A 24859-nucleotide genomic window follows, 5' to 3' on the forward strand; every position below is an offset into this window, starting at 1 on the left:
ACTTTAACTTTACTATTTATATTTTGGATTTTACGTTTACTCCAATACATTCCTAAATAAAAATAACAACTTTTTACTCCACACATTTTTCCGTCACCCAAAAGTACTCATTACATTTTAAATGCTAAGCAGAACAGAAAATGGTCCAATTCACACACTTTTCAAGAGAACATCCCTGGTCGTCCCTATTGCCTCTGATCTGGCAGACTCACTAAACACGCTTCGTTTATAAATTATGTTGGAGTGTCCCCCTGGCTATACGTAAATTTTAAAAAATCGTGCCGTCTGGTTTGCTTAATATAAAGAATGCACAATTATTTATACTTTTACTTTTGATATATAAGTATATTTTAGCAATTACATTTACTTTTGATACTTAAGCATATTTCAAACCAAATACTTACAAACTTTTACTCAAGTAGGATTTTTCCATTTTCTATTAAGATACACTACATATGCAAAAGTATGTGGACACCCCTTCAAATTACTGGATTCGGCTAGTTCAGCCACACCCGTTGCTGACAGGTGTATAAAATTGAGCACACAGCCATGCAATCTTCATAGACAAACATTGGTAGTAGAATGGCCTTACTGAAGAGCTCAGTGACGTTCAACGTGGCACCGTCATAGGATGCTACCTTTCCAACAAGTCAGTTAGTCAAATTTCTGCCCTGCTAGAGCTGCCCCGGTCAACTGTAAGTGCTGTTATTGTGAAGTGGAAAAGTCTAGGAGCAACAACGGCTCCGCCGCGTAGTGGTAGGCCACACAAGCTCACAGAACGGGACTGGCGAGTGCTGAAGCGCGTAGCGCGTAAATATTGTCTGTCCTCGGTTGCAACACTCACTACCGAGTTCCAAACTGCATCTGGAAGCAACGTCAGCACAATAAATGTTTGTCGGGAGCTTCATGAAATGGATTTCCATTGCCGAGCAGCCGCACACAAGCCTAAGATCACAATGCGCAATACAACGCATCGGCTGGAGTGGTGTAAAGCTCGCCGCCATTGGACTCTGGAACAGTGGAAACGCGTTCTCTGGAGTGACGAATCCCGCTTCACTGGATGGACGAATCTGGGTTTGGCGGATGCCAGGCCTAATCGCCCAACGTCAGTGCCCAACCTCTAATGCTCTTGGTGCTTCCAGTCCCCGCAGCAATGTTCCAACATCTAGTGGAAAGCCTTCCCAGAAGAGTGGAGGCTGTTATAGCAGCAAAGGGGGGACCAACTCCATATTAATGCCCATGATTTCGGAATGAGATGTTAGATGAGAAGGTGTCCACATACTTTTGGTAATGTAGTGAATGTTTACTTTTACTCAAGTATGACAATTGGGTACTTTTTCTACCACTACCTTCAGGGACAAAAACTCTCACCTGGACAAATTTAAGGGGTGGTTTTATCAGAGAGGAAGAGGCGAAGCGAGAGGGTTTACTCCGACCAAAATCTGTCCACTAAAATAATCCCGGGTTCATATGCTAGTCGGAACTAGGAAACTCTGACATTTCCGACTTGCTAACTGGTTGAACGAGTCAAGTGTATAACTACAACCAGTTAGGAAGTCGGGAATTTCTGAGTTTCCTAGTCTTTCTGGGTAAGTCTCTGAGAGCTTTCCACACCTGGATTGTGCAACATTTGCCCATTATTCTTTTCAAAATTCTTCAAGCTCTGTCAAATTGGTTGTTGATCATTGCTAGACAACCATTTTCAGGTCTTGCCATAGATTTCCAAGCAGATTTAAGTCAAAACTGTAACTCGGCCACTCGGGAACATTCACTCTCTTCTTGGTAAGCAACTTCAGTGTAGATTTGGCCTTGTGTTTTAAGTTATTGTCCTGCCCAGTGATGAATGCATCTTCCAGTGTCTAGTGGAAATCAGACTGAACCAGGCTTTCCTCTATGATTTTGCCTGTGCTTAGCTCTATTCAATTTATTTTTTATCCTGAAAAACTCCCCAGTCATTAATGATTACAAGCATACCCATAACATGTTGCAGCCACCACTATGCTTGAAAATATGGAGTGGTACTCAGTAATGTGTTGTATTGGATTTGCCCTAAACATAACACTTTGTATTCAGGACAAAAAGTTAATTGCTTTGCCACATTTTTTGCAATATTACTTTAGTGCCATGTTGCAAACAGGATGCATGTTTTGGAATATTTGTTATTCTTTTTGCTCTGTCAATTACGTTAGTATTGTGGATGAATTACAATGTTGTTGATCCACCGTCAGTTTTCTCCTATCACAGCCATTAAACTCTGTAACTGTTTTAAAGTCATCATTGGGCTCATGGTGAAATCCCTCAGCAGTTTCCTTCCTCTCCAGCAACTGATTTAGGAAGGATGCCTGCCTGTATCTTTTCAATGACTGGGTGTTTTGATACACCATCCAAAGTGTAACTAATAACTTCACTATGCTCAAAAGGATTTTCAATGTCTGCTTCTTCTTTTTTTTACCCATCTACCAATAGGTGCCCTTCTTTGCGAGGCATTTGAAAACCTCCCTGGTCTTTGTGGTTGAATCTGTTTTTGAAATTCACTGCTCGACTGAGGGAACTTACAGATAATTGTGTGTGTGGGGTACAGAGATGAGGTAGCCATTCAGAAATAATGTTAAACACTATTATTGCACACAGAGTGAGTCCATGCAACTTATTATATGACTCGTTAAGCAAAGTTTTACTCCTGAACTTTAATTAGGCGTGCCATAACAAAGGGGATGAATACTTATTGACTGAAGACATTAGAGCTTTTAATTTTTTATTAATTTGTAAAAACTTCTGAAAACATCATTTCACATTGACATGGGGTATTGTGTGTAGGCCAGTCACAAACAAATATAAATGTAATTCATTTGAAATTCAGGCTGTAACACAACAAAATGTGGAAAACGTCAAGGGGTGGGAATACTTTTTGAAGGCACTGTATATGACGCCATTGCAGTCCCTAATGTTTTCTTCAATGATTAATGTGAGACAATTGGGCTTCCCACAATGTTTCCACAAGATAAAGTTATTCCTGATGATTTTGTAGTCTAGGTACTTTTGACACACTTCAACCCCATTTTGACTTTGCCAGGGAAATGGTTTGGGAAACCTGACCACAGTTATCCAATTCATTCTATCTAAACCCTAAAAGTGTTTTTTTATTACGGTACTGGCAGGGATCATGATATTGCTGTCCATCATGTTTGTTTTCATACATGGTTAGCTATGGTGCAACCACCCTCCCTCAGGTTGGCTGGTCCCAGCTCAAGTGGCCATCTATCACTCAACCTTGGAGTAACCCTCCAAGGCAGTCATGGTATCCATTGCAGTAACCGATTTGGACGGGCCTAATGTAGATTGTAGATTGTTTCCATATGGTACCCATTTCAAGCCCAGTGACTCGTTCTGGTCTCGAAACGGCTTCCATTTCAACACTGCCCCGTCAATCATGGTGTGCCCACTTTAAACACAAGTTGGTATAAATCTATAATATTGGTATTTATTAGCAATATCACTGTCCACGTAGAGGAAAGGGACGGACAAAATAGAAACTTTTGGACCAAAATATAACAAAAAGTAATCTGATGCCTCCAAGATGAGAACGCTGTCCAATATGTTACAAGTAGGTACAAATTCAGTCAAATAAGACTGGGAAAAAATAAAGCCTACATCTGTAACTGATGACTTTGAATGTTTGTCATTACTTGTGGGGGACTCATGGTAATTGAAAATGTCAGTTATTATTCAGAAGTCAGTTAGGTAGATGTGCCACTGAACTCCATAAAATAAAAACGTATTTCAGTGTGACAATCAGCGTGACGCCATGTTTTTCATATTGTGATGCTTATTATAGAATTTGGATACATGTTAAAATGTATTACATTGAGATTTGGTGTCACTGATCTACACACAATACCCCATAATGTCAAAGTGGAATGTTGTGTGTACAACATTTTTGAATTTAATGTAAAATGAAAAGTTGAAATGTCTTGAGTCAATAAGTATTCAACCCCTTTGTTATGGCAAGCCTAAATAAGTTCAGTAGTAAAAATTTGATTAACAAGTCACATAATAAGTTGCATGGACTCAATAATAATAAGTTGCATGGACTCAATAATAGTGGTTAACATGATGTTTTAATGACTCCCCATCTCTGTACCCCACACATACAATTATCTGTAAGGTCCCTCAATCGAGTAGTGAATTTTAAGAGATTCAACCACAAAGACCAGAGAGGTTTTTCAATACCTAGCAAAGAAGGGCACCTATTGGTAGATGGGTAAAAATACGAAAAGCAGCGTTTGAATATCCCTTTCAGCATGGTGACGTTATTAATTAGGCTTTGGATGGTGTATCAATACACCCAGTCACTACAAAGATACAGGCGTCTTTCCTCTAACTTAGTTGACGGAGAGGAAGGAAACTGCTCAGGGATTTCACCATGAGGCCAATGGTGACTTTAAAACAGTTACAGATTTTAATGGTTGTGATGTGAGAAAAATGAGGATGGATCAACAACATTGTAGTTACTCCACAACACTAACCTAAATGACAGAGTAAAAAGAAGGAAGCCTGTACAGAATACAAATATTCCAAAACATCCTTCCTGTTTGCAACAAGGCACTTAGTAATACTGCAACAACAACAAAAAAGCTTTTTGTCCTGAATACAAAGCGTTATGTTTAGGGCAAATCCAACACAACACATCACTGAGTACCACACTCCATATTTTCAAGCATGGTGGTGGCTGCATCATGTTATGGGTATGCTTGTCATTGGCAAGGAATGGGGAGTTAAGGATAAAAATAAACGTAATAGAGCTAGCTAAGCACAGGCAAAATCCTAGAGAATTCACCTTTCAGCAGGACAATAAACTAAAACACAAGGCCAAATCTACTCTGGAGTTGCTTACCAGGACGACATTGAATATTCTTGTGCGGCGTAGATACAGTTTTGACTGAAATCGGCTTGAAATCGGATTTAAAATCTAGCAATGATCAACAACTTGAGAGAGCTTTAAGAATTAAACAAAAATTATAAATGGGCAAATATTGTACAATCCAGCTGTGCAAAGCTCTTAGAGACAAAATTTTTAATAAAATCCATTTTAATCCCACTTTGTAACAACAAACTGTGGAAATAGTAAAGGTGTGTGAATACTTTCTGAATTCACTGTACCTGTAAAGATGAGACTCTGTATATGAACATTTACTCAGATACGGAAGGTTTTGCATTATAAAATCAGTGTGAACATCAAACCTGCACATCTAAGTCTGACATGATTTGATCTGATTTTACCATGTCTAATTGTATAATTTCTCTCCATCTGCATGTCTTGGCAATGATTATAATGCATCAACTTTTCTTCCCTTCCAATCTCATTATTGAAACGTAGATTGTTAGTGTTTTGTCCTTGGTGAGATAGAATAAAGGCCTCTTTCTCTGCATGTGTATAATTGCCTTTTATTTAGACACTGCCACCCCCCTCATCATCCTCCTCCACCCCCCTCGTTACACTTCCTGTCCCCTTCCATCTTCAAATGAGGCTCTGGGTCAGCCAACAGGGTCAGCCCCTTTCTCCTGGGGCATGTCCTTTGACCTTCACACTTTCTCCATTTGAAGGGAGTGCTGTGTGGCTAACTGCACTCAACCCCTACTGTGGACCGCTCTGCTAAAAGCAGTCACATTCCAGAGCTGCAGAGGTCCCGTGGGGATGTTGGCATGAGCTCAGAGGATGACGGCCGATGGTTGTTAGACTTCACTCCAAGACGTGTCCAGAGGTTCAGCCTCCCGCCATGCCGGATCCCAGGTGTCCATCCCTCTCATGGAAGTAAAAATATGTTCCCTTTCATCTTTCATGTGAACGTCCAGTGTAAATTTGCATTTGACTCTTCTAAACCAATCCCATAGGGAAGATACTGATGATGTCCACTGAGAAAAATGTGCGTCACTGAAAAAATTGGGGGCAGGTGTGAAATCACAAAATAGGTCACTCCAAAAATGAGGCTATGAGATTTTTTTTGTACCTATTCTAAATATCTGCTGTTTTATCTTCCTGGGTCGGCATCTTAACATCCAAGCAGGGTGGGAACAGCAAATACATGTTCACTGCTCCAATAAGACGTAGATGTATTTGCAAGGCTGTTCTTGAGTCACAATCGAGTATCAATAGATAATAATAGCCTATAGCAAAGTCAAGGTCGCATGAAGCATCAACAGGCACAAATGATACAGTAATTAAAAGACCCATTAAGGAAGTACAATATATGACTAGGAAGGAATACTTGTCAAATCTTCATGGTCTCACAGATAAGATCTTATAACTTCAGAATATCCAGTTATCCACAGGGTATCTGTCTGCTTCAAGGCAATGCTGACATGTGGTCATAGTTGATAAAAACAGAGAAATTACCAGTTGGCTTCACTTCTGCATAAAATCTAATTGCACTTAGCAGAATACAAATAGAGCAAATAAGAGACAAGACATTTTAATCTCAATGGTTTATGCCAGAGTGGTAAAAATGAAAATCTCACAGTGTTTGCTGCTGTTCTTATGCTGCAGCATGTCCTTGTGTGACATCAAAAGCAATTTGTTCTCATGCACCAGTGCTCTGAATGCCAACTGAGTTAATTGAGGTGAGTCATTTGATGTTAACCATATTTGTTTGGTAACATTGAACATGTTGGCATTGAAGATTACGGTCATTGTGGTTGTATTGATTCAGGTGTGGGCAGTAGCAACAATTTCACTAATGTGGAATAACAGTTCTCCTCAATAAAAGGGGAAATAGTTAACAGACAATAGCTTTTTACTGCTCAAGGTTATTCTTGCTGATGGTTAACTCATCGGTTACAATGAATGTTTCTAATCCTCCTTGATAGACCTCACAAATCACATGAAAATCGATGTACTTAATTTGGGCCGGTTACTTCATCTACACTGTACATACTGTAATGTTATCACTACTAGGTTGGCTAAGTGCATTATCCTTCTCAGAACAGAACAGACAACATACACTCACCGGCCAGTTTATTAGGTACACCCATCTGGTACTCGGTCGGACCCCCCTTTGCCTTCAGAACAGCCTGAATTATTAGAGCCATTCTACAAGGTGTCGGAAGCATTCCACAGGGATGTTGGTCCATGCTGACGCAATGGCATCACGCAGTTGCCGCAGATTGGACTGTGGTACAATCATGCTGAGAACAACCCGTGAAAGCGATGATCCCTTATTGATGTCACTTGTTAAATCCACTTCAATCAGTGTAGATGAAGGCGAGGAGACAGGTTAAAGAAGGATTTTTAAGTCTTGACACAATTGAAACATGGATTGTGCATGTGGGCAATTCAGAGGGTGAATGGGCAAGACAAAATATTTAAGTGCCTTTGAACGGGGTATGGTAGTAGGTGCCAGGCACACCAGTTTGTGTCAAGAACTGCAACGCTGCTGGATTGTTCACGCTCAACAGTTTCCCGTGTGTATCAAGAATGGTCCACCACCCAAAGGACATCCAGCCAACTTGACAATTGTAGGAAGCATTGGAGTCAACATCGGCCAGCATCCCTGTAGAACACTTTTGACACCTTGTAGAGTCCATGCCCTGACGAATTGAGGCTGTTCTGAGGGCAAAGGTGAAAGCAACACCTAAGGAATGAATTACATCTAGTCTATTTAATGGTTTCTACCATTCTAGAGGGGTACTAAACTGTCTTTAATGTAAACATTTCCAATAAGCAGAAGCTACTCTAGAGGTGAGATGAGACCTGCTACTGTACAGTCATGTCACCAAATGCTTTTCAAGGGGGAGATCCAAAACGTCGGGCCAGTGAGTGACTTTTTCCTTGAAAAAATATATGTTTGGTGTTTGATATGTCTTCTTTGAAATTGGTCTTCACTGGGCAGAGTTGCAGTTAGCTAGCGTGGCTGATAGTGGATTTTGGGAGGGGGTGAGTAGGAGGGAGGGAGGGAGGAAGAGAGGAGCTGGTCTTTTTTTCCCCCTCAGACGTCCGTTATCTCCTCCATGTCATCCCCCTCCGTTTCCGTTTCCCCCTCCCCCTCCTCCTCCTCCTCCTCCTCCTCCGACGTCAGATCTAGCTCATCCATCTGAGAAAGACATTTTGGACACGAGCAGACGAACAGGTAGTTCTCCCTGCGAAGAGAATAACGATGTTACATAAGTCACACAGCTGCCTGTCTCGTTCTGGACAGACAGACAGAGAGAAAGAACATAACGCAGACTGATAGAATGCATTTGCGTCAATCTATGATCACTTCTCTTTAAAAATAAATGCCATGATTCAACACCCATACTGTAAACAATGTATATAACTGTATATGTAAGCATAATACACGGTGGGTCTGAATTGTTATCATTTGCTGAGAAAAGAGACTGAGGCCCGTCTTTGTTCACGTTTCACTGCCTCCAGTTTCTGGGAGTTGCGGCGTTTCAAGGTAAAAGTGCCTTTCAACAGGATACAGTGAATGTGAATCCAAAGTGGGCTTGCAGAACAAGCCTGCCTGGGTTTAAAGTCCGACTGAACAAAAAAAAGCAACATCTCCTTTTGAAAATGGCCTATGTGGCATCGATATGAGTCAGAAACATTTATTCTAGTGTCAAAATGTACTACTAAGTGTAAATCAGATAATTTGTCATAAAGTCGGTCTCTTCCAAAACGGAGATTTCCCAGATAATTAGGAGAAAAAAAATTGTGACAGAATGAAGTACACCATAACAGTTTTCCTAGGGTTGGGTTTATTTCAATCCTGCCCACAGCTGGCAGCACCCAAGTAATCATCAATTCAGAGCGCAGCTGCACACGAGCCAATCGTAATGCCCGTGGTCAATTTGGTTTGACATTCAATATCCCTATGGGGCAAGTTAAGGACCATCAGTAAATTTCTAAATGTACATGGGAGAATATTTTAAAATGTCAATAGCTCCAAATTTCATTGACAACTACACATTTTAGAAATTCATATCCAAATATTGAAAGCATTTAATGAGAATTTTAAAAGGTGTGCAACATTAAAATATTGTCCCATTTACATAGTGTAATTTCTTGCCGGCCCCCAACTATCCCCACAGGCTATCCAAAGACAAACCAACTTTGCCACAGTCGGCTGAAGCTAATAGGCGAAAGAAGTTGGCTTGCTACTTCCAGACACAAGACCGGGTTAGACAGTTTCAAGTTATCTATACTGAACAAAAACTAACGCAACATGCAACAATTTTACTGAGTTACAGTTCATATTAGGAAATCAGTTAATTGAAATAAATAAATTAGGCCCTAATCTATGGGGTGCAGTCATGGGTGGACCTGGGAGAGCATAGGCCCAGGCAATCAGAATTAGTTTTTCCCCCACAAAAGGGCTTTACTACAGACAGAAATACTCAGTTTAATCAGCTGTCCAGGTGGCTGGTCTCAGACGAACCCGCAGGTGAAGAAGCCGTATGTGGAGGTCCTGGGCTGGCGTGGTTACACATGGTCTGTGGTTATGGGGCCAGTTGGACGTACTGCCCAATAATTTAAAACGACGTTGTAGGTGGCTTATGGTAGAGAAAGGAACATTAAATTCTCTGGCAAAAGCTCTAGTGGACATTCCTGCTGTCAGCATGCCAATTGCACAGTCCCTCAAAACTTGAGACATTTGTGACATTGTGTTGTGTGACAAAACTGCACATTTGGAGTGACCTTTTATTGGATGGATTATCTTAGCAAAGGAGAAATGCTCACTAACAGGGATGTAAACAAATTTGTGCAAAAAACTTGACCGAAATAAGCTTATTTTGCATATGGAACATGTCGGGGATCTTTTATTTCAGCTCATGAAATATGGGACCAACACATTACATGTTGCGTTTATATTTTTGTTCAGTGTAGAAGGATGAGTGACTAACTGTACTGTTTTCGCAGTGAAAGTACAAACGCTTCCAACACACACGCCTCCAAAACCCAAATCTCGTTCTCAGTCACATTTCCTAATGAGGAGAATTAAAACCGAGGCTAAATCAGGAAGTTCAGCCCCCCTTTAAGGGGGTAAAATCGGTAGTGGATTGATGACTTGCTAATCGACCAAGAGCGTTGTTAGGCACCAGAATAACCACCAGAAGCCCTCGGCTGTGCTGGCCCAGGATTGCCTGTTATTGCCTGGGAGGGTGGCCATTGAACTGGGAACAGTTTCAGTCTGTCAAAAAGACAGGGGATTTCAGTTGTTTACCTCAGGATTTTCTGTCTGCTATGACGGCTCCTGTCACGCTGACAGCAGTCCAAGTAACTGATGCAGATCTCCTGGAGATGTGAGGAAACTAAGTTAGCAGATGAGGACATTCACATCAAAAGACCTCCCATTACTGTTACTATATGTGGATATATTTACACAACAATGCACAATTTTTTTGGGCCAGAATTCTATCGATGGCTGGCAAAACATTTCTCTGGCCTCCTCAGACGCTACAGTTACAGGCAGATGCAAGCCTTCTCAATATCTGATAGCCTGACACGTCGGCTTCAATCCTCAGTCTCTGACCGCTAAAACCGGCTGACAACTGAGCACACGAAGAGTTCTCTCCCGTTTATCCATGGCCAGAATGTATCACCCCCCCCGTCCTCTTCTGACCTCTCCAGGGTTGATGTCACTAAGGGCACTGAGGTGAAGCAAGAAGTTGTTGTTCGGGAAAGATGCCTCCGCTTTCGGTATGCAGCTGTGGTTACCTAGAGAGTAGACGAAACAACCAAAACAAGTCTTTGAGACTGACTGTAAACATGGCCTTTTGACCAGGGCAGTAGTTCATTTAATTTATTATGTATGATGTGCAAGTTTGTGGATTCTGGAAGATGGGGTCAGAAGCCACCTGATAGTGACAACTCACATGAGCTTTGAAGTAGGAAGAGCCCAGAACCCTCGCAGTTCAGAAAGTCACCGGTCTCTGCGGAGACAAATCAAATTCAGCTCTGACCTCCATTCTCAGTAGAAGAGATTCATTCCATTTTACTAACGATTTCAAATATGCCCGAGTCGAGCCACCCCAATTCAGAGGCGCCAAGTATAATTTACAGTCTATCATAAAATGTGAGCTGCACAAAGCCTCTGAAATCACTTGCTTGGTAATGTAGGTTTAGACTAAAATCTTTTATCAGACAGCTTTTCCCCAGTATTCCTCAAACGGTACAGATGTTTCGGGAAGCAGCACTGTACTTGAGTGTAGGAAGGGAAATAGTGACCTTTCTCAATGTCCTTGTATAGTTGATCAATGAAGGAATCCAATTGCTCCCTCTGCTGGCTAGTCAGCTCCAATGCATCACATGCATGAACCCATTGGCTGAGAGAGCTAGGTAAAGAAACACAAGAAAACGATGTCAGCACTTTGATTTTGGGACTAATGGCACTCCGTAAGTGCATCATTTATGTCCATAACATCCATAATTTATGAGTTGGAAAGATTGAGAGCTGAACCTTACCTGGTACCTATGCCCTGTCCATTGGTCCCTACCAGGGAGAAGAGGGAGAGAAATCCCTCAGGTGTAAACCACTGTAACATGAAAGGACACCCCTTATAGCATACAGTATCTGCATCATCATCACACATGTTCAGCTCAGAACTCACTCATGGGAAATTACTCAATCCAAAAAAGATATCATTTTACAGTCGTCTCCAGGGTGACAAGGAAGTAGCCAAGTATCTAGTATCAGCTCGACAAACATGTATGCCCATAAATAAATTGCTCATGAAAGGGGAAATTGTGTCCACTCACCCTATTGAGATGATCATCGTAAAGTGCCTTTGTAAACAGGGTTCGTAGTAAGGTCAACTGTCCCTACAAAATGAAGGCAACATACCGTAAAACTTCAATTAAAACGCTGAGTCTCAAATAGCCGGCTGTCATTTTTAATATCCGGGCAACGGCACACATTTCAGCAAATAAATGCTGGATCTAAATGAATTGTTTATGAGGTTTATGTTTGATTTGTTACATTAAATACACTGAACAAAAATATAAAACGCAACATGTAAAAAGTGTTGGTCCCATGTTTCATGAGCAGAAATAAAAGACCCCCTACATTTTCCAAATGCACTAAAAGCTTCTCTCTCAAATTGTGCACACATTTGTTAACATCCTTGTTAGTGAGCATTTCTTCTTTGCCAAGATAAATCCATCCAACTGACAGATGTGGCATGTCAAGAAGCTGATTTAACGGCATGATCATTACACACGTGCACCTTGTGCTGGGGACAATAAAAGGCCACTAACACTAAAATGTGCAGTTTTGTCACACAACGTCACAGATGTCTCAAGTTGAGGGAGCGTGCAATTGGCATGCTGACTGCAGAAATGTCCACCAGAGCAGTTGCCAAATAATTGAATGTTCATTTCTCTACCAAAAGCCGCCTCCAACATGTGTATGGCGTTGTGTGGGCGAGCGGTTTGCTGATGTCAACGTTGTGAACAGTGCCCCATGGTGGCGGTGGGGTTATGGTATGGGCAGGCATAAGCTACAGACAACAAACAATTGCATTTTATCGATGGCAATTTGAATGCAGAGATACCGTGACGATTATTTTTAAGGTATCTGTGACCAACAGATGCATATCTGTATTGCCAGTCAAGTGAAATCCATAGACTAGGGCCTAATGAATTTATTCCAACTGACTGATTTCCTTATATGAACTGTAACTGAAATTGTTGCATGTTACATTTATATTTTTGTTCAGTATTATTCGAAAACTCAAAACAATTATGGCAATCATCCATTTTTATCACCTGTAAGAAACTGCCAGCGTTTGGATGCTAACAGCTGAGAACTGCTAGCTAATTGGCAAGCAAAAAAACAGTCAACTTCAGGAGTACAGACCCCTAGAATTTGTCTGATCGCCCTCTAGTGGCGTAAGTAAGAACTGACGGAAATGCACAGTCAAATAATAATTATTCTGTCGATTTTGTGTTTTTAAATACTAAGACAAACGAAACGTGACAGTGTGTAAATGATAACAGTGCAGGAAATTAAGAAATGTATTAAAATATTGGAAGTGAATGCTGGAATTAAACAATTAAAGTAAAGACTGTTCTATCGATTCCCTGGGTCATTTCATGAGTATCTGAGCTGTTGCCGTTAAAGCAAACAGAAATTTGTCCGGTATGACATAGGAAGTTAATAGGAATACGACTATTAGATCGCGAAAACGTCTATCATGCATGTCAGATTTCAATTCTGATCAATGTCATAATGCGGGAGGTTGTCTTCTCTCGAATGAGCCATTGGTCACATTTTTGCGATATTTCTACCTCGAGAAATCTGTAATTTAACAGAGGGTCTAACACATTTCTCCAAATGTTCTGCCTCTTCAGTCCAGGGTGCTGTTGAGAGTCAAACTCCACTCTGTGAGCCACATCGATCTGCAGGTTGAATATGGTGAGATTGTAGACTCCTAAATCGATAGTTTGTTTTGGCGATTTTACAGCTAACTAGCTACTTCACATGCTGATATTGACTGGTATTATTGTGGGTAGCTACGTTTGATAGCAAGCTACCTAGCTAACTAGCCAGCCCATAGAGAGAGCATTGCATTGTGGGTTTTGCAGCCGACTTGCCCTGCAACAGATTTCCACAACTATTTTCACATGTTGCTACCAACCTTATTATAGCGACAAAATGAAGCATTTGTTCAAAAACTCTCTCACATATTAGCGTTATGTAACACTAAAGAACAGGAATGAGTGGTTTTGGGTGGATTTTTCCTTTAACTATGCAAATAAGCAAAAGCTGTGTGCATTAAGTAAATAGACGCCGGGCTCAAACAGAAGGCTGTCTGTAATAATGCCTGTTGTGTTCAGTGATTTAAGCAAATAAACGCCCAGGCTATTAATTGAAGTTTTACAGTAGTCTATAATCTATTACAATGAGTCAAATCTAATATTATTATTTAATTTTTTTAGTCATGTAGCAGACGCTCTTATCCAGAGCGACTTATAGGAGCAATTAGGGTTAAGTGCCTTGCTCAAGGGCACGTCGACAGATTTTTCACCTAGTCGGCTTGGGGATTAGAACCAGCGACCTTTCGGTTACTGGCACAACGCTCTTAACCACTAGCACAAATTTGGAAAAAAAAGAATTTGAAGCTCAAACCTTGTTTCCTCAATTCCTCTCTAAGCACATTGGAGGAGAGGTTCCAAGGTCGCTTCCTCAGACCTCCTATGTTGTTACACGTGGTCCAATGAGGGGAATTGAGGAAACAAAGATGGAGGAAGCAAGGATTTGACAGGTAGTAGCTAACATTTTCAGACACAGCCACTACCTCTATTCTTACCTGGAACTTCTCTCCCAGCAGCTTGTGTGCAATCTCCTCCTCCTCGTTGGCCGCACGGCTGCAGAACTGAAAGTACAACTTCTGCCAGCAGTCTTTGTCTTGGGCCTGCATGACACAAATTCAAACATTATTATTATTATTATTATTATTATGTTTGAGATCAGGGGCGGTGTGTTCATTAGGGCGATATGGGCGACGCACTGCCAAACGGGAAAAGGAAGGGTTTTTTTTCTAATCAATTATATCACGGCAACAGTAGTTATCAGTGTTCTAATCTAGACGTCTGATCTGCCACTAAATGTCCAATCAGGCTAAAGTCGTGCTTCAAATGTCCCCGCCCGTTTTGGGGCGATTTCAGTCAGGTTGAAAATCGCCCAGAAGTCTCTCATAGCCTCTAATGTAAAATCAATTTTTTTCAAATATCAGAGCTTTCAATACAATCTCTATGGGTTTCTGAGGGCTTGCACTTACGCGCTTTCGTCATACGTAACATAACCATGAACGTAACTAAGAAAAGAGCGGGTAGCCTCATCAATCAATTCACTACTACTGTCAAAATGGCTAGCCTTCAGTGCAACTCGATTGTCTCTTTGAAAGAAGTTCCTTTTTGTTGGCGAACAAATGAAGATAAATTGGCAACGAAACAATTAGGACCTCCCAGACCAAATTTAATAATTCAACAGGTTTCTACTAAGCAGAGTCGTGAACACTGTCTACGAGAATCGAGACGACCTCATAGAATGTTTTGAAGCCATTCGGACGGGTTCATTGGGTTCATTTGACCAGCCCACCGTGAGAGAGGCATCTGGCTACGTGAGGATGCTACATGATGAAGATTTTATTTTTTTCCTGCGGCTTTTTCACAAAATCATGCCCCACGTCGACATTCTGTACCAGAAGCTACAGAAGGACATCGATGCTGTCTTTATCAAACGTGCCCTCGACAGCTTCACAAGCAGTGTGCAGGCCATAAGGTAAGATTAAACAATATCATTCGATCTTTCTCAAAGCAGAGCTTTATTTGAAAATGTATGCATGAAAGGAGACTGCATTTGTGTTTGAAATTACATTATTCTCATTATATATGACCAGTGGTGTAATCTAGCTTATTTTATATACTATGTGTACTGTACAGTGGTGCTCATAAGTGTATGAACACATTCTAAAGTTGACTAAAAAGAGGAATAAAAAATAAAAAATCATCTTTTGGAAATTGATCTTAATGACTTAATTAAAAAAGTTGGAAAATCCAACCTTTAAGGACACCAATTTTCTTTTCTTTTTTATTCCTCTTTTTAGTCAACTTTAGCATGGGATCATAAGCTTATGAGCACCACTGTATACTGTGCTGAACATCCAGGCTATGTGAGACACAAAGGCTAACTTAAACACTAAAGACTTTATGCATCCCTGCCCATTTTAAGTGGAACTGAAGTATTTGTACTATACATGGATACATTGCATATACCTGTGCATCACATAGACAACAGTACTGTACAAAGCCAACAAACACATTGGTCTGTTTGCCTTCAGGGACTCCTCTCAACAGCAGCTGCAAGAAGCAACAGGAGCCAAAAGACCCAGAACAGCTTTGAGAGAAGAGGAGAAGCAGAGGCTGTCTGAAGAGGTCTGCAACACCATCCTGGATCACACCAAAGAAAGGTTCTCTTTCTCTGGCCACCTTGTGAGTGCTACCTTACTGCAAGCAGACATGTTTGAAAGGTACTGCCATTCATTTCCTGATGAGGCTCTGAATGCCACTGTGAATGCATACCCCATGCTGAGCAAGGCAAAGCTCAAGACAGAACTATCTCTGATCTATGAGAATCCTGAATTCAAGGGTTGCTGTGGTGCACTGGCACTGTACCAGGTTCTCATGAGCTACAACCTCCAGGAGACGTTCTCTGAGACTGTGACTCTGTTGAACATCCTCATAACTACTCCCATGACAACAGCTGAAGCTGAGAGATGTTTCTCAACTTTGACACGAGTTAAGACATTCCTGCGAAATTCAATGGGCCAGGAACGTCTGAATGCACTGGCCATGCTTTCCATGGAGAGGGAACTAGTCCTCAGCATGCCTGATTTCAATGAGAAAGTCATTGAACGCTTTGCTGTATTGAAACAGAGAAGAGAACAGTTTCAGTACAAGTAATGTAGCCTCTCTCTCTCTTTGTCCCTCCCTGTCTGTCTCTTTAACACACACACACCCAAATCAGTTCACAGTTGATGTTGTTTAAAATAGTTATTTTTCATTTAAAAAAAAGTTTTAAAAAAAATAATCTGTTCATGTTCATTTTTACAAATCTATACAATTGGCCAGAATATGGTTGTTCATATTTACAAATCTATACAATTGGCCAGAATATGGTTGTTCGTTTTTACAAAGCCATACAGATAGCTGTGTTTACCTTTTCTAGAAATTACTTTCAAATTCTGTTTTCAGGCAAAATGTCTATCACTGTTCATTTTCACAAATCTATACAAGAGGGCAGAATATGGAAGTCTATAAAAATGTCTTATTACCAATAACTTGCATCAATGTTTTCAGTAGCCTCTATCAAAAGCTCCTGCTTGCTTGTTGTGAATTATGCTCAGGTGCACATATTTCCAATTCAACCATGAGGCAAAAAATGTGGTAAAAGCTCTTGTTGATCCTGCAATCTGAACAAATACCAAGATGCTGTATTTTCAGCTGATATTTCATTTGTTTATGGAAATGCATATTGTTTATGCAGTGTTGAGGAATGTGAAAGAACACCCTTGATTATTTTTACTGTGATAACTTATTTTGATTTTGTAAGCCAACACTTTTGAGATCAGTCAATAAATGCTTCTGGTATTGACTTATATGCTGCCCCTGTCTTCATGTTGTTGCTGGACATATCTTTTTAAAAATGTGTGTAGGTCACCTAAATCATCAGAAAAATTGCCCCCCCTGAGAATTTTTTCAGGAGCCGCCACTGTTTGAGATACACAAACTCAGCAAAAAAGAAACATCCTCTCACTGTCAACTGCGTTTATTTTCAGCAAACTTAAAATGTGTAAATATTTGTATGAACATAACAAGATTCAACAACAGACATAAACCGAACAAGTTCCACAGACATGTGACTAACAGAAATGGAATAATGTGTCCCTGAACAAAGGGGGGGTCAAAATCAAAAGTAACAGTCAGTATCTGGTGTGGCCACCAGCTGCATTAAGTACTGCAGTGCATCTCCTCCTCATGGACTGCACCAGATTTGACAGTTCTTGCTGTGAGATGTTACCCCACTCTTCCACCAAGGCACCTGCAAGTTCCCAGACATTTCTGGGGGGAATGGTCGTAGCCCTCACCATCCGATCCAACAGGTCCCAGATGTGCTCAATGGGATTGAGATCCGCTGTGCGTTACATTGAGATTGCCTGCAATGACAACAAGCTCAGTCCAATGATGCTGTGACACACCACCCCAGACCATGACGGACCCTTCACTCCAAATCAATCCCGATCCAGAGTACAGGCCTCGGTGTAATGCTCATTCCTTCGACGATAAACACGAATCCGACCATCACCCCTGGTGAGACAAAACCGCGACTCGTCAGTGAAGAGCACTTTTTGCCAGTCCTGTCTGGTCCAGCAATGGTGGGTTTGTGCCCATAGGCAACGTTGTTGCCGGTGATGTCTGGTGAGGACCTGCCTTACAACAGGCCTACAAGCCCTCATTACAGCCTCTTTCAGCCTATTGCGGACAGTCTGAGCACTGATGGAGGGATTGTGCGTTCCTGGTGTAACTCGGGCAGTTGTTGTTGCCATCCTGTACCTGTCCCGCAGGTGTGATGTTCGGATGTACCGATCCTGTGCAGGCGTTGTTACACGTGGTCTGCCACTGCGAGGACGATCAGCTGTCCGTCCTGTCTCCCTGTAGCGCTGTCTTAGGCGTCTCACAGTACGGACATTGCAATTTATTGCCCTGGCCACATCTGCAGTCCTCATGCCTCCTTGCAGCATGCCTAATGCACATTCACACATATGAGCAGGGACCCTGGGCATCTTTCTTTTGGTGTTTTTCAGAGTCAGTAGAAAGACCTCTTTAGTGTCCTAAGTATAACTGTGACCTTAATTGCCTACTGTCTGTAAGCTGTTAGTGTCTTAACGACCGTTCCACAGGTGCATGTTCATTAATTGTTTATGGTTCATTGAACAAGCATGGGAAACAATGTTTAAACCCTTTACAATGAAGATCTGTGAAGTTATTTGGATTTTTACTCATTATCTTTGAAAGACAGGGTCCTGAAAAAGGGAAGTTTCTTTTTTTGCTGAGTTTATTATGCACAGGTATGCACATAGTATTATAATAGCAAACTGATAGGTTACATTATTCTCCAAGTATTGTGAAGATCTGTTAATCTACGCAGACACAAGATTCTCAAACAAGCATTCACTACAAATCGTCACTGTCTGATAAACCTTTCAACTCTATGTTCATTTAATTTTTTTTACATTTATTGAAAGCTGTAAATTCCCTCAATGTACTCTGAACATGATTCTAGGACCAAGAAAACATATTCAAAATATCTTCTGAAATTTCATAATTGAATGTTTGTTAAAATGGGGGAAAGAAAACTATTTCCCATTTCTTGAAAAGTTTATATTTTGGAGATGAGGTTTTCATCCGACAACAATGAAATACAGAAAGCAAATATAGAGAACAACTCACTTTGGAATTAAAGCAGCTCAACAAAAAAGGCATAGGTAGGAGGAGGCTCACCTGTTTGACAGTGGCCACCATCCTGGCCATGAGCATGATGCTGGAGGTCTCAGGGGGGTAGTGCATACTCCTAGGGGACAGACGGAGGGGATCATGTCACCTCATACTGCAGCAATTACAGCCAAAATAGCACTGGGGCTGGATCTGAAAACATTACTAGCTGCCAAATCATTGCTTTCCAGTCCTCGTTTCCTCCAGTTCCCGTCTCCCTGTCAAAGCTAACTGAAAGAGGAGTTGCAAGGGAGGGATCTTTGAGAGCGAGGTAAGGAATTGGAGGAAACAAGGACAGAGGAAGCTAGTAACATCAATGTTTCAAAACCCAGAGGCCCAACATTGCAAGACTTGGCAGACCAGACCAGGGTTTGGCAAGTCAACGGGAGAAATCTGGGATTTCTATTGGAGAAGCAGTTTCTAGACATCTTCATAATGTACTGTCTTTGGTAACATTTTCAGATTCAGCCCAAGAGAAATATGGGCCCCATCTATTGGTATTAAATTAAACAGCAAATCCATCTCACCTCCAAGCATCCTTAAGTTTGTTGACGGGGTGGTCCGGGTCTTCTTGGGAGGGGCCTAAGCACAGGGCCCGATGGTACTGGTCTGCCGCAGCCTGCCGACACTCATTGCTACAGTACATCACCTGCAGGGGGAGACAAAGTCTCACTGAAGTAGACTTCTTCTCAGGTCCAAAAAGTTGGTGTTTTAAATATGGAGAACCGGTCAGAACGGACCCAAAGACAACCAGACCTGGCCCCGTATAGACCCGGTCTGATCCGATCCCAGTGAAGGAAGCAGCAGAAAAAATATATTTTTAGCTACGTTATTAACTCAAGCTGTTAATGCACGCACCGAGGGAGAGAGGAGCGGAGCTAGGAGGGGCTTTGCTGTGTTTGTGACTGTGTGACTGAGTGCCGCGAGGAAGAGAGAGACAGCAGCCACCATCTTCTAGCTGCCAAAGCTAGATTACTTATTATCCAATCTGATTACATAGTACCCGTTTTGACTGCATCAAACCAAGAAGAGCAGCTTGTTAAGATAGCGAGCTAGGCTAAGCAAGCTACATAGGCAGCACTTTCCCCCCATCCTACACAATAACAACTCCATTCAAAGTATTAAGTAGCAGACCATCTGTTGGCTCTTGGTCGTTGAAAGGGAAACATATCCTTCTCATTTAACTCCATTGATCTAACTTATTTACCACGACACATACAGAACCAGTGTCTAGTGCAGCTTTGATGACTTGTGATTGGCCGGAAAAAAACAAGCTACACTCGTGAAAAACTTGCGCCTCTCTCGCGAAAAGCCAAACCAGCATAAATGAGACCATTTTCTCCCCCTCCCTCTACTGCAGTAATCGCGGTCGGGTCTGTACAGGGCCTTACCGGCAAATCAGTTCTAATTACATATACCCAAGACAATTAAAATCAGACCAGAACCAGATCTGAGGATCAACTACAGAATACCTGACCCCGTCGGGGCCTGGGTAATGGGGTTCGGGAGGACCCGTGAAGACCTCTACACTGAACACCAAAGCGAGACACTGGACTTGACTGGAGGAAGTAGCTACAGTATATCAACACATCTCCATATGGAGGACAGGCATTGGGTGGGTATATTTCATTTAAGTGGCTTCTAATCCTTAATCTTTACCGATCTAAAAACACAGGCTAGGAAAAAGCAAATAGGAATCCTCCATATTGCTTTCAACTACAATGTGTTTTTAGATCAGTACTGTCCAGTCCTTAAAGCTGCACTATGTAACTTTTTGGGCGATCCGACCAATTTCACATAGAAATGTAATTTATAGATATGTCATTCTCCTTGAAAGCAAGTCTAAGAAGCAGTAGATGTGTTCTATGTGCACCATTTCTATGCCTAACATTATTAAATTTTGTTTTTGCGTCTTTTACGTGCGGTTTTGTACTCCAGCTTCAAACAGCTGAAAATACAATATTTTTGGTTAGGGAAAATATATTTCACAGCGGTTTAGATGGTACAATGATTCTCTACACTATACTTGCTTGTCACAAAGTACAATTAGAATTTTTGCAACCAGGAAATGGCGGCACGATTTCTGCATTGTGCACCTTTAATTGGCAGTGCAGATGGGGGAAGACTTGTGAGAGGCACTCACCTGGCATTGTGGACAAGCTCGGTGCAGCTCTGGGCGCACTTTGCACAGCTCGGTGTGGGGTAGACTGAGGCCAGGGTTGCCACTGAGTCTACGGGCATTATCCTCAGCTGTCTCCAGAGCACGCAAGCAGTATTCACAGGCTGGAGAAGAGACAGGGATGGATGATTCAATGGGAGATAACTAAGGGTAATTGTATCATTAATACACTACATGACCAAAAGTATGTGGACAACTGCTCGTCGAACATCTCATTCCAAAATCATGGGCATTAATATGGAGTTGGTCCTCCATTTGCTGCTATAAACAGCCTCCACTCTTCTGGGAAGGCTTTCCACTAGATGTTGGAACATTTCTGCGGGGACTTGCTTCCATTAAGCCACAAGAGCATTAGTGAGGTGAGGCACTGATGTTGGTTGATTAGGCCTGGCTCGCAGTCGCCGTTCCAATTCATCCCAAAAGGTGTTTGATGGGGTTGAGGTCAGGGCTCTGTGCAGGCCAGTCAAGATCTTCCACACCAATCTTGACAAACCATTTCTGTATGGACATCGCTTTGTGTACGGGGGCATTGTCATGCTGAAACAGGAAAGGGCCTTCCCCAAACTGTTGCCACAAATTTGGAAGCACAGAATCATCTAGAATGTCAACGCATGCTGTAGCGTTAAGATTTCCCTTCACTGGAACTAAGGGACCTAGCATGACCCATGAAAAACATCCCCAGACCATTATTCCTCCTCCACCAGACTTTACAGTTGGCACTACGCATTCGGGCAGGTAGTGTTCTCCTGGCATCCGCTAAACCCAGATTCATCCATTGGATTGCCAGATGGTGAAGTGTGATTAATCACTCCAGAGAACGCGTTTCCACTGCTCTAGAGTCTAATGGCGGCGAGCTTCACACCACTCCAGCCAACGTTTGGCATTGCGTATGGTGATCTTAGGCTTATGTGCGGCTGCTCAGCCATGGAAACCCATTTCATGAAGCTCCCAACTAACAGTTCTTGTGCTGACGTTGCTTCCAGAGGTAGTTTGGAAATCGGTAGTGAATGTTGCAACCGAGGACAGGCAATTTTTACACGCTACACAATTCAGCACTCTGCGGACCCGTTCTGTGAGCTTGGGTGGCCTACCACATTGCGGGTGAGCCGTTGTTGCTCATAAACGTTTCCACTTAACAATAAAAGCACTTACAGTTGACCGGGGCAGCTCTAGCAGGGCAGAAATTTGACGAACTGACTTGTTGTAAAGGTGGCATCCTATGACGGTGCCACGTCGAAAATCACTGAGCTCTTCAGTACTGCCAATGTTTGTCTATGGAGATTGCATGGTTGTGTGCTCAATTTTATACACCTGTCAGCAACAGGGGTGGCTGACATAGCCAAATCCACTAATTTGAAGGGGTGTCCACATACTTTTGTATATATAGTGTAGGAAACACCATTCAAAGACTCAACATTTCCCACTAGCCTATGTTCATCTAAAATATGGATTACAAAAGCAAAGCAAGCTGGAACATTTTGCTCCATCAATAGGAACATAAAAGAAGGATTTGTTCAGTCTGTCAACCACCTAAATCTTGAACCTATATGGCACCTCACCTTTATATTTGTACTGGGAATTCCACAAGAACTGGGAAGAGACAAGAGGGCGCTCTACAAAAATGGTGTCTCCCTTCTTGATGGCCTTCTTGGCAAATAATCCTTTGCCCTAAAATAAAAGCAAATGTTTAACGTTAGATAGTTAGCTATGACAATTTCATTATGCACCTAGTTACATGTACTTTATCCATACCAAGTGTATCCTATTGATTCAGACAAGGCTAGCCTTTGCACTTTATTAGCCCCTTCAAAAGGTTTAGTTGGAGATTCTGTGCATACCTAACGTTAGCTAGCTAGCTAACTTGCTAATGTTACATGATGCTAGCTAGCTAGACAAAAAGCGTAGTTAACATGAATCAGATAGTCACCTCCTTCATGCCACATGGATTGTTAACTAAATTACATTTTCTAGCTAGCTAAAGTAATAAACTATGATAAATCTAGGCCATGTGTGACGTTTTAAAAGTAGTTTCAGAGTTGGCCTGCCAGATTGACAGCATGCGTGGCACTGCATTTGGCATCAAAACGGTGCTAGACCCGATAAACTTGAAATTAGTCTCTTCAAAATAATCACTGTCTGCACATTACCTTAATCTTGTCAATAAATCGGATTTCCACACAACTGCTAACTTTAGTTGTGTCCACGCAGAAAGAAAACATGTCATCTTGGGAGGCAGCCATCTTCAAACTAACCCTTGGCCTTTGAACTCTGGTGTTTTTAGAGGCAACTACGCGTAAACATTTGGCGGCCTCTAGCGGTTGATATAGTACTTTTCTTTGCAGTAATAGGCTGCAAAAATTATATTACATGATTTCATCTTCCTTTAGATGCAATTAATTATATCATGAAGACCAACCTTATTTCAATAATGTTTTAAAAAGTACACCCAGTACCTGATGAATTAATTAATTAAAGACACAAAACCATACCCTCAGTTGTCACACACTTGGGTAGATGGCTCACACTGTCTGTTACACATGCAGACATATGACAGGAGACAAATAAAAAAAGGTTATATGTTTTATTATAATATTATTAAACATTTTGATATGCCATTGAATCATAGACAACATTTAGTACATTTTGAGTAGCAGAACATCCATTAAAGCTAGAATCCTTAATTGAAACAATAACAAAGTGCAAGCGGTCACCCCACCTGTTTTTGTAAAAAGCTGAGGGATGGGCCTGGAGAAATGTAACCACTCTCAAATTCATAGAGCTATAGATACAAGGACTGACCATACATGATATCAACATTATACATTGAACAAAAACATAAACACAAGATGTAAAGTGTTGGTCCCATGTTTCATGAGCTGAAATAAAAGATCACAGAAATTTTACATACGCACAAAAAGCGTATTTTTCTCTAATTTTGTGCACACATGTTTTATATTGCTGTTAGTAAGCATTTCTCCTTTGCCAAGATTATCTATCCACCTAACAGGTTTGGCATGTCAAGAAGCTGATTAAACAGCATGATCATTACACAGGTGCACCTTGTGCTGGGACAATAAAAGGTCAATCTAAAATGTGCTGTTTAGTCACACAACAAACACAATGCCACTGATGTCTCAAGTTTTGAGGGAGTGTGGAATTGGCATGCTGACCGCAGGAATGTCCACCAGAGCTGTTTAATGTTAATTTCTCTACCATAAGCCGCCTCCAACGTCATTTTAGAGAATTTGGCAGTACGTCAAACTGGCCTCACAACCGCAGTCAAAGTGTATGGCGTCGTGTGGGCGAGCAGTTTGCTTATGTCAAATTTGTGAACGGAGTGCCCCATAGTGGCGGTGGGGTTATGGTATGGGCAGGCACCAACAATGAACACAATTGCATTTTATCGATGACAATTTGAATGCACATAGATACCGTGACAAGATCCTGAGGCCCATTGTCGTGCCATTCATCCACCGCCATCACCTCATGTTTCAGCATGATAATGCATGGCCCATCTCACAAGGATCTGTACACAATTCCTGGAAACTGAACATTTCCCAGTTCTTCCATGGCCTGCATACTAACCAGACATGTTACCCATTGAGCATGTTTGGGATGCCCTGGATCGATGTGTACAATAGCGTGTT

The 24859-nt window shown here is 41.6% G+C and overlaps 1 protein-coding gene across 1 annotated transcript; it reads right to left on the minus strand.

Annotated features, from left to right (window-relative positions):
• Positions 1-7539: 7539 nt before the first annotated feature.
• LOC121540885 (SET and MYND domain-containing protein 5) lies at positions 7540-23476 on the minus strand. Its single transcript, XM_041850009.1, has 13 exons — positions 23360-23476; positions 22772-22880; positions 21177-21316; positions 19561-19682; positions 19043-19112; positions 14290-14394; positions 11738-11800; positions 11444-11514; positions 11207-11313; positions 10855-10911; positions 10602-10696; positions 10203-10273; positions 7540-8133 (listed from the first exon to the last, which is right to left on the minus strand). The coding sequence occupies exons 1-13, from the start codon at positions 23450-23452 to the stop codon at positions 7983-7985; spliced, it is 1254 nt and encodes a 417-aa protein (XP_041705943.1). The 5' UTR covers positions 23453-23476; the 3' UTR covers positions 7540-7982.
• Between the last annotated feature and the right edge of the window lie 1383 nt (positions 23477-24859).

Source organism: Coregonus clupeaformis, chromosome 3 (assembly GCF_020615455.1).
Source record: "Coregonus clupeaformis isolate EN_2021a chromosome 3, ASM2061545v1, whole genome shotgun sequence".
Classification (NCBI taxonomy): domain Eukaryota; kingdom Metazoa; phylum Chordata; class Actinopteri; order Salmoniformes; family Salmonidae; genus Coregonus; species Coregonus clupeaformis.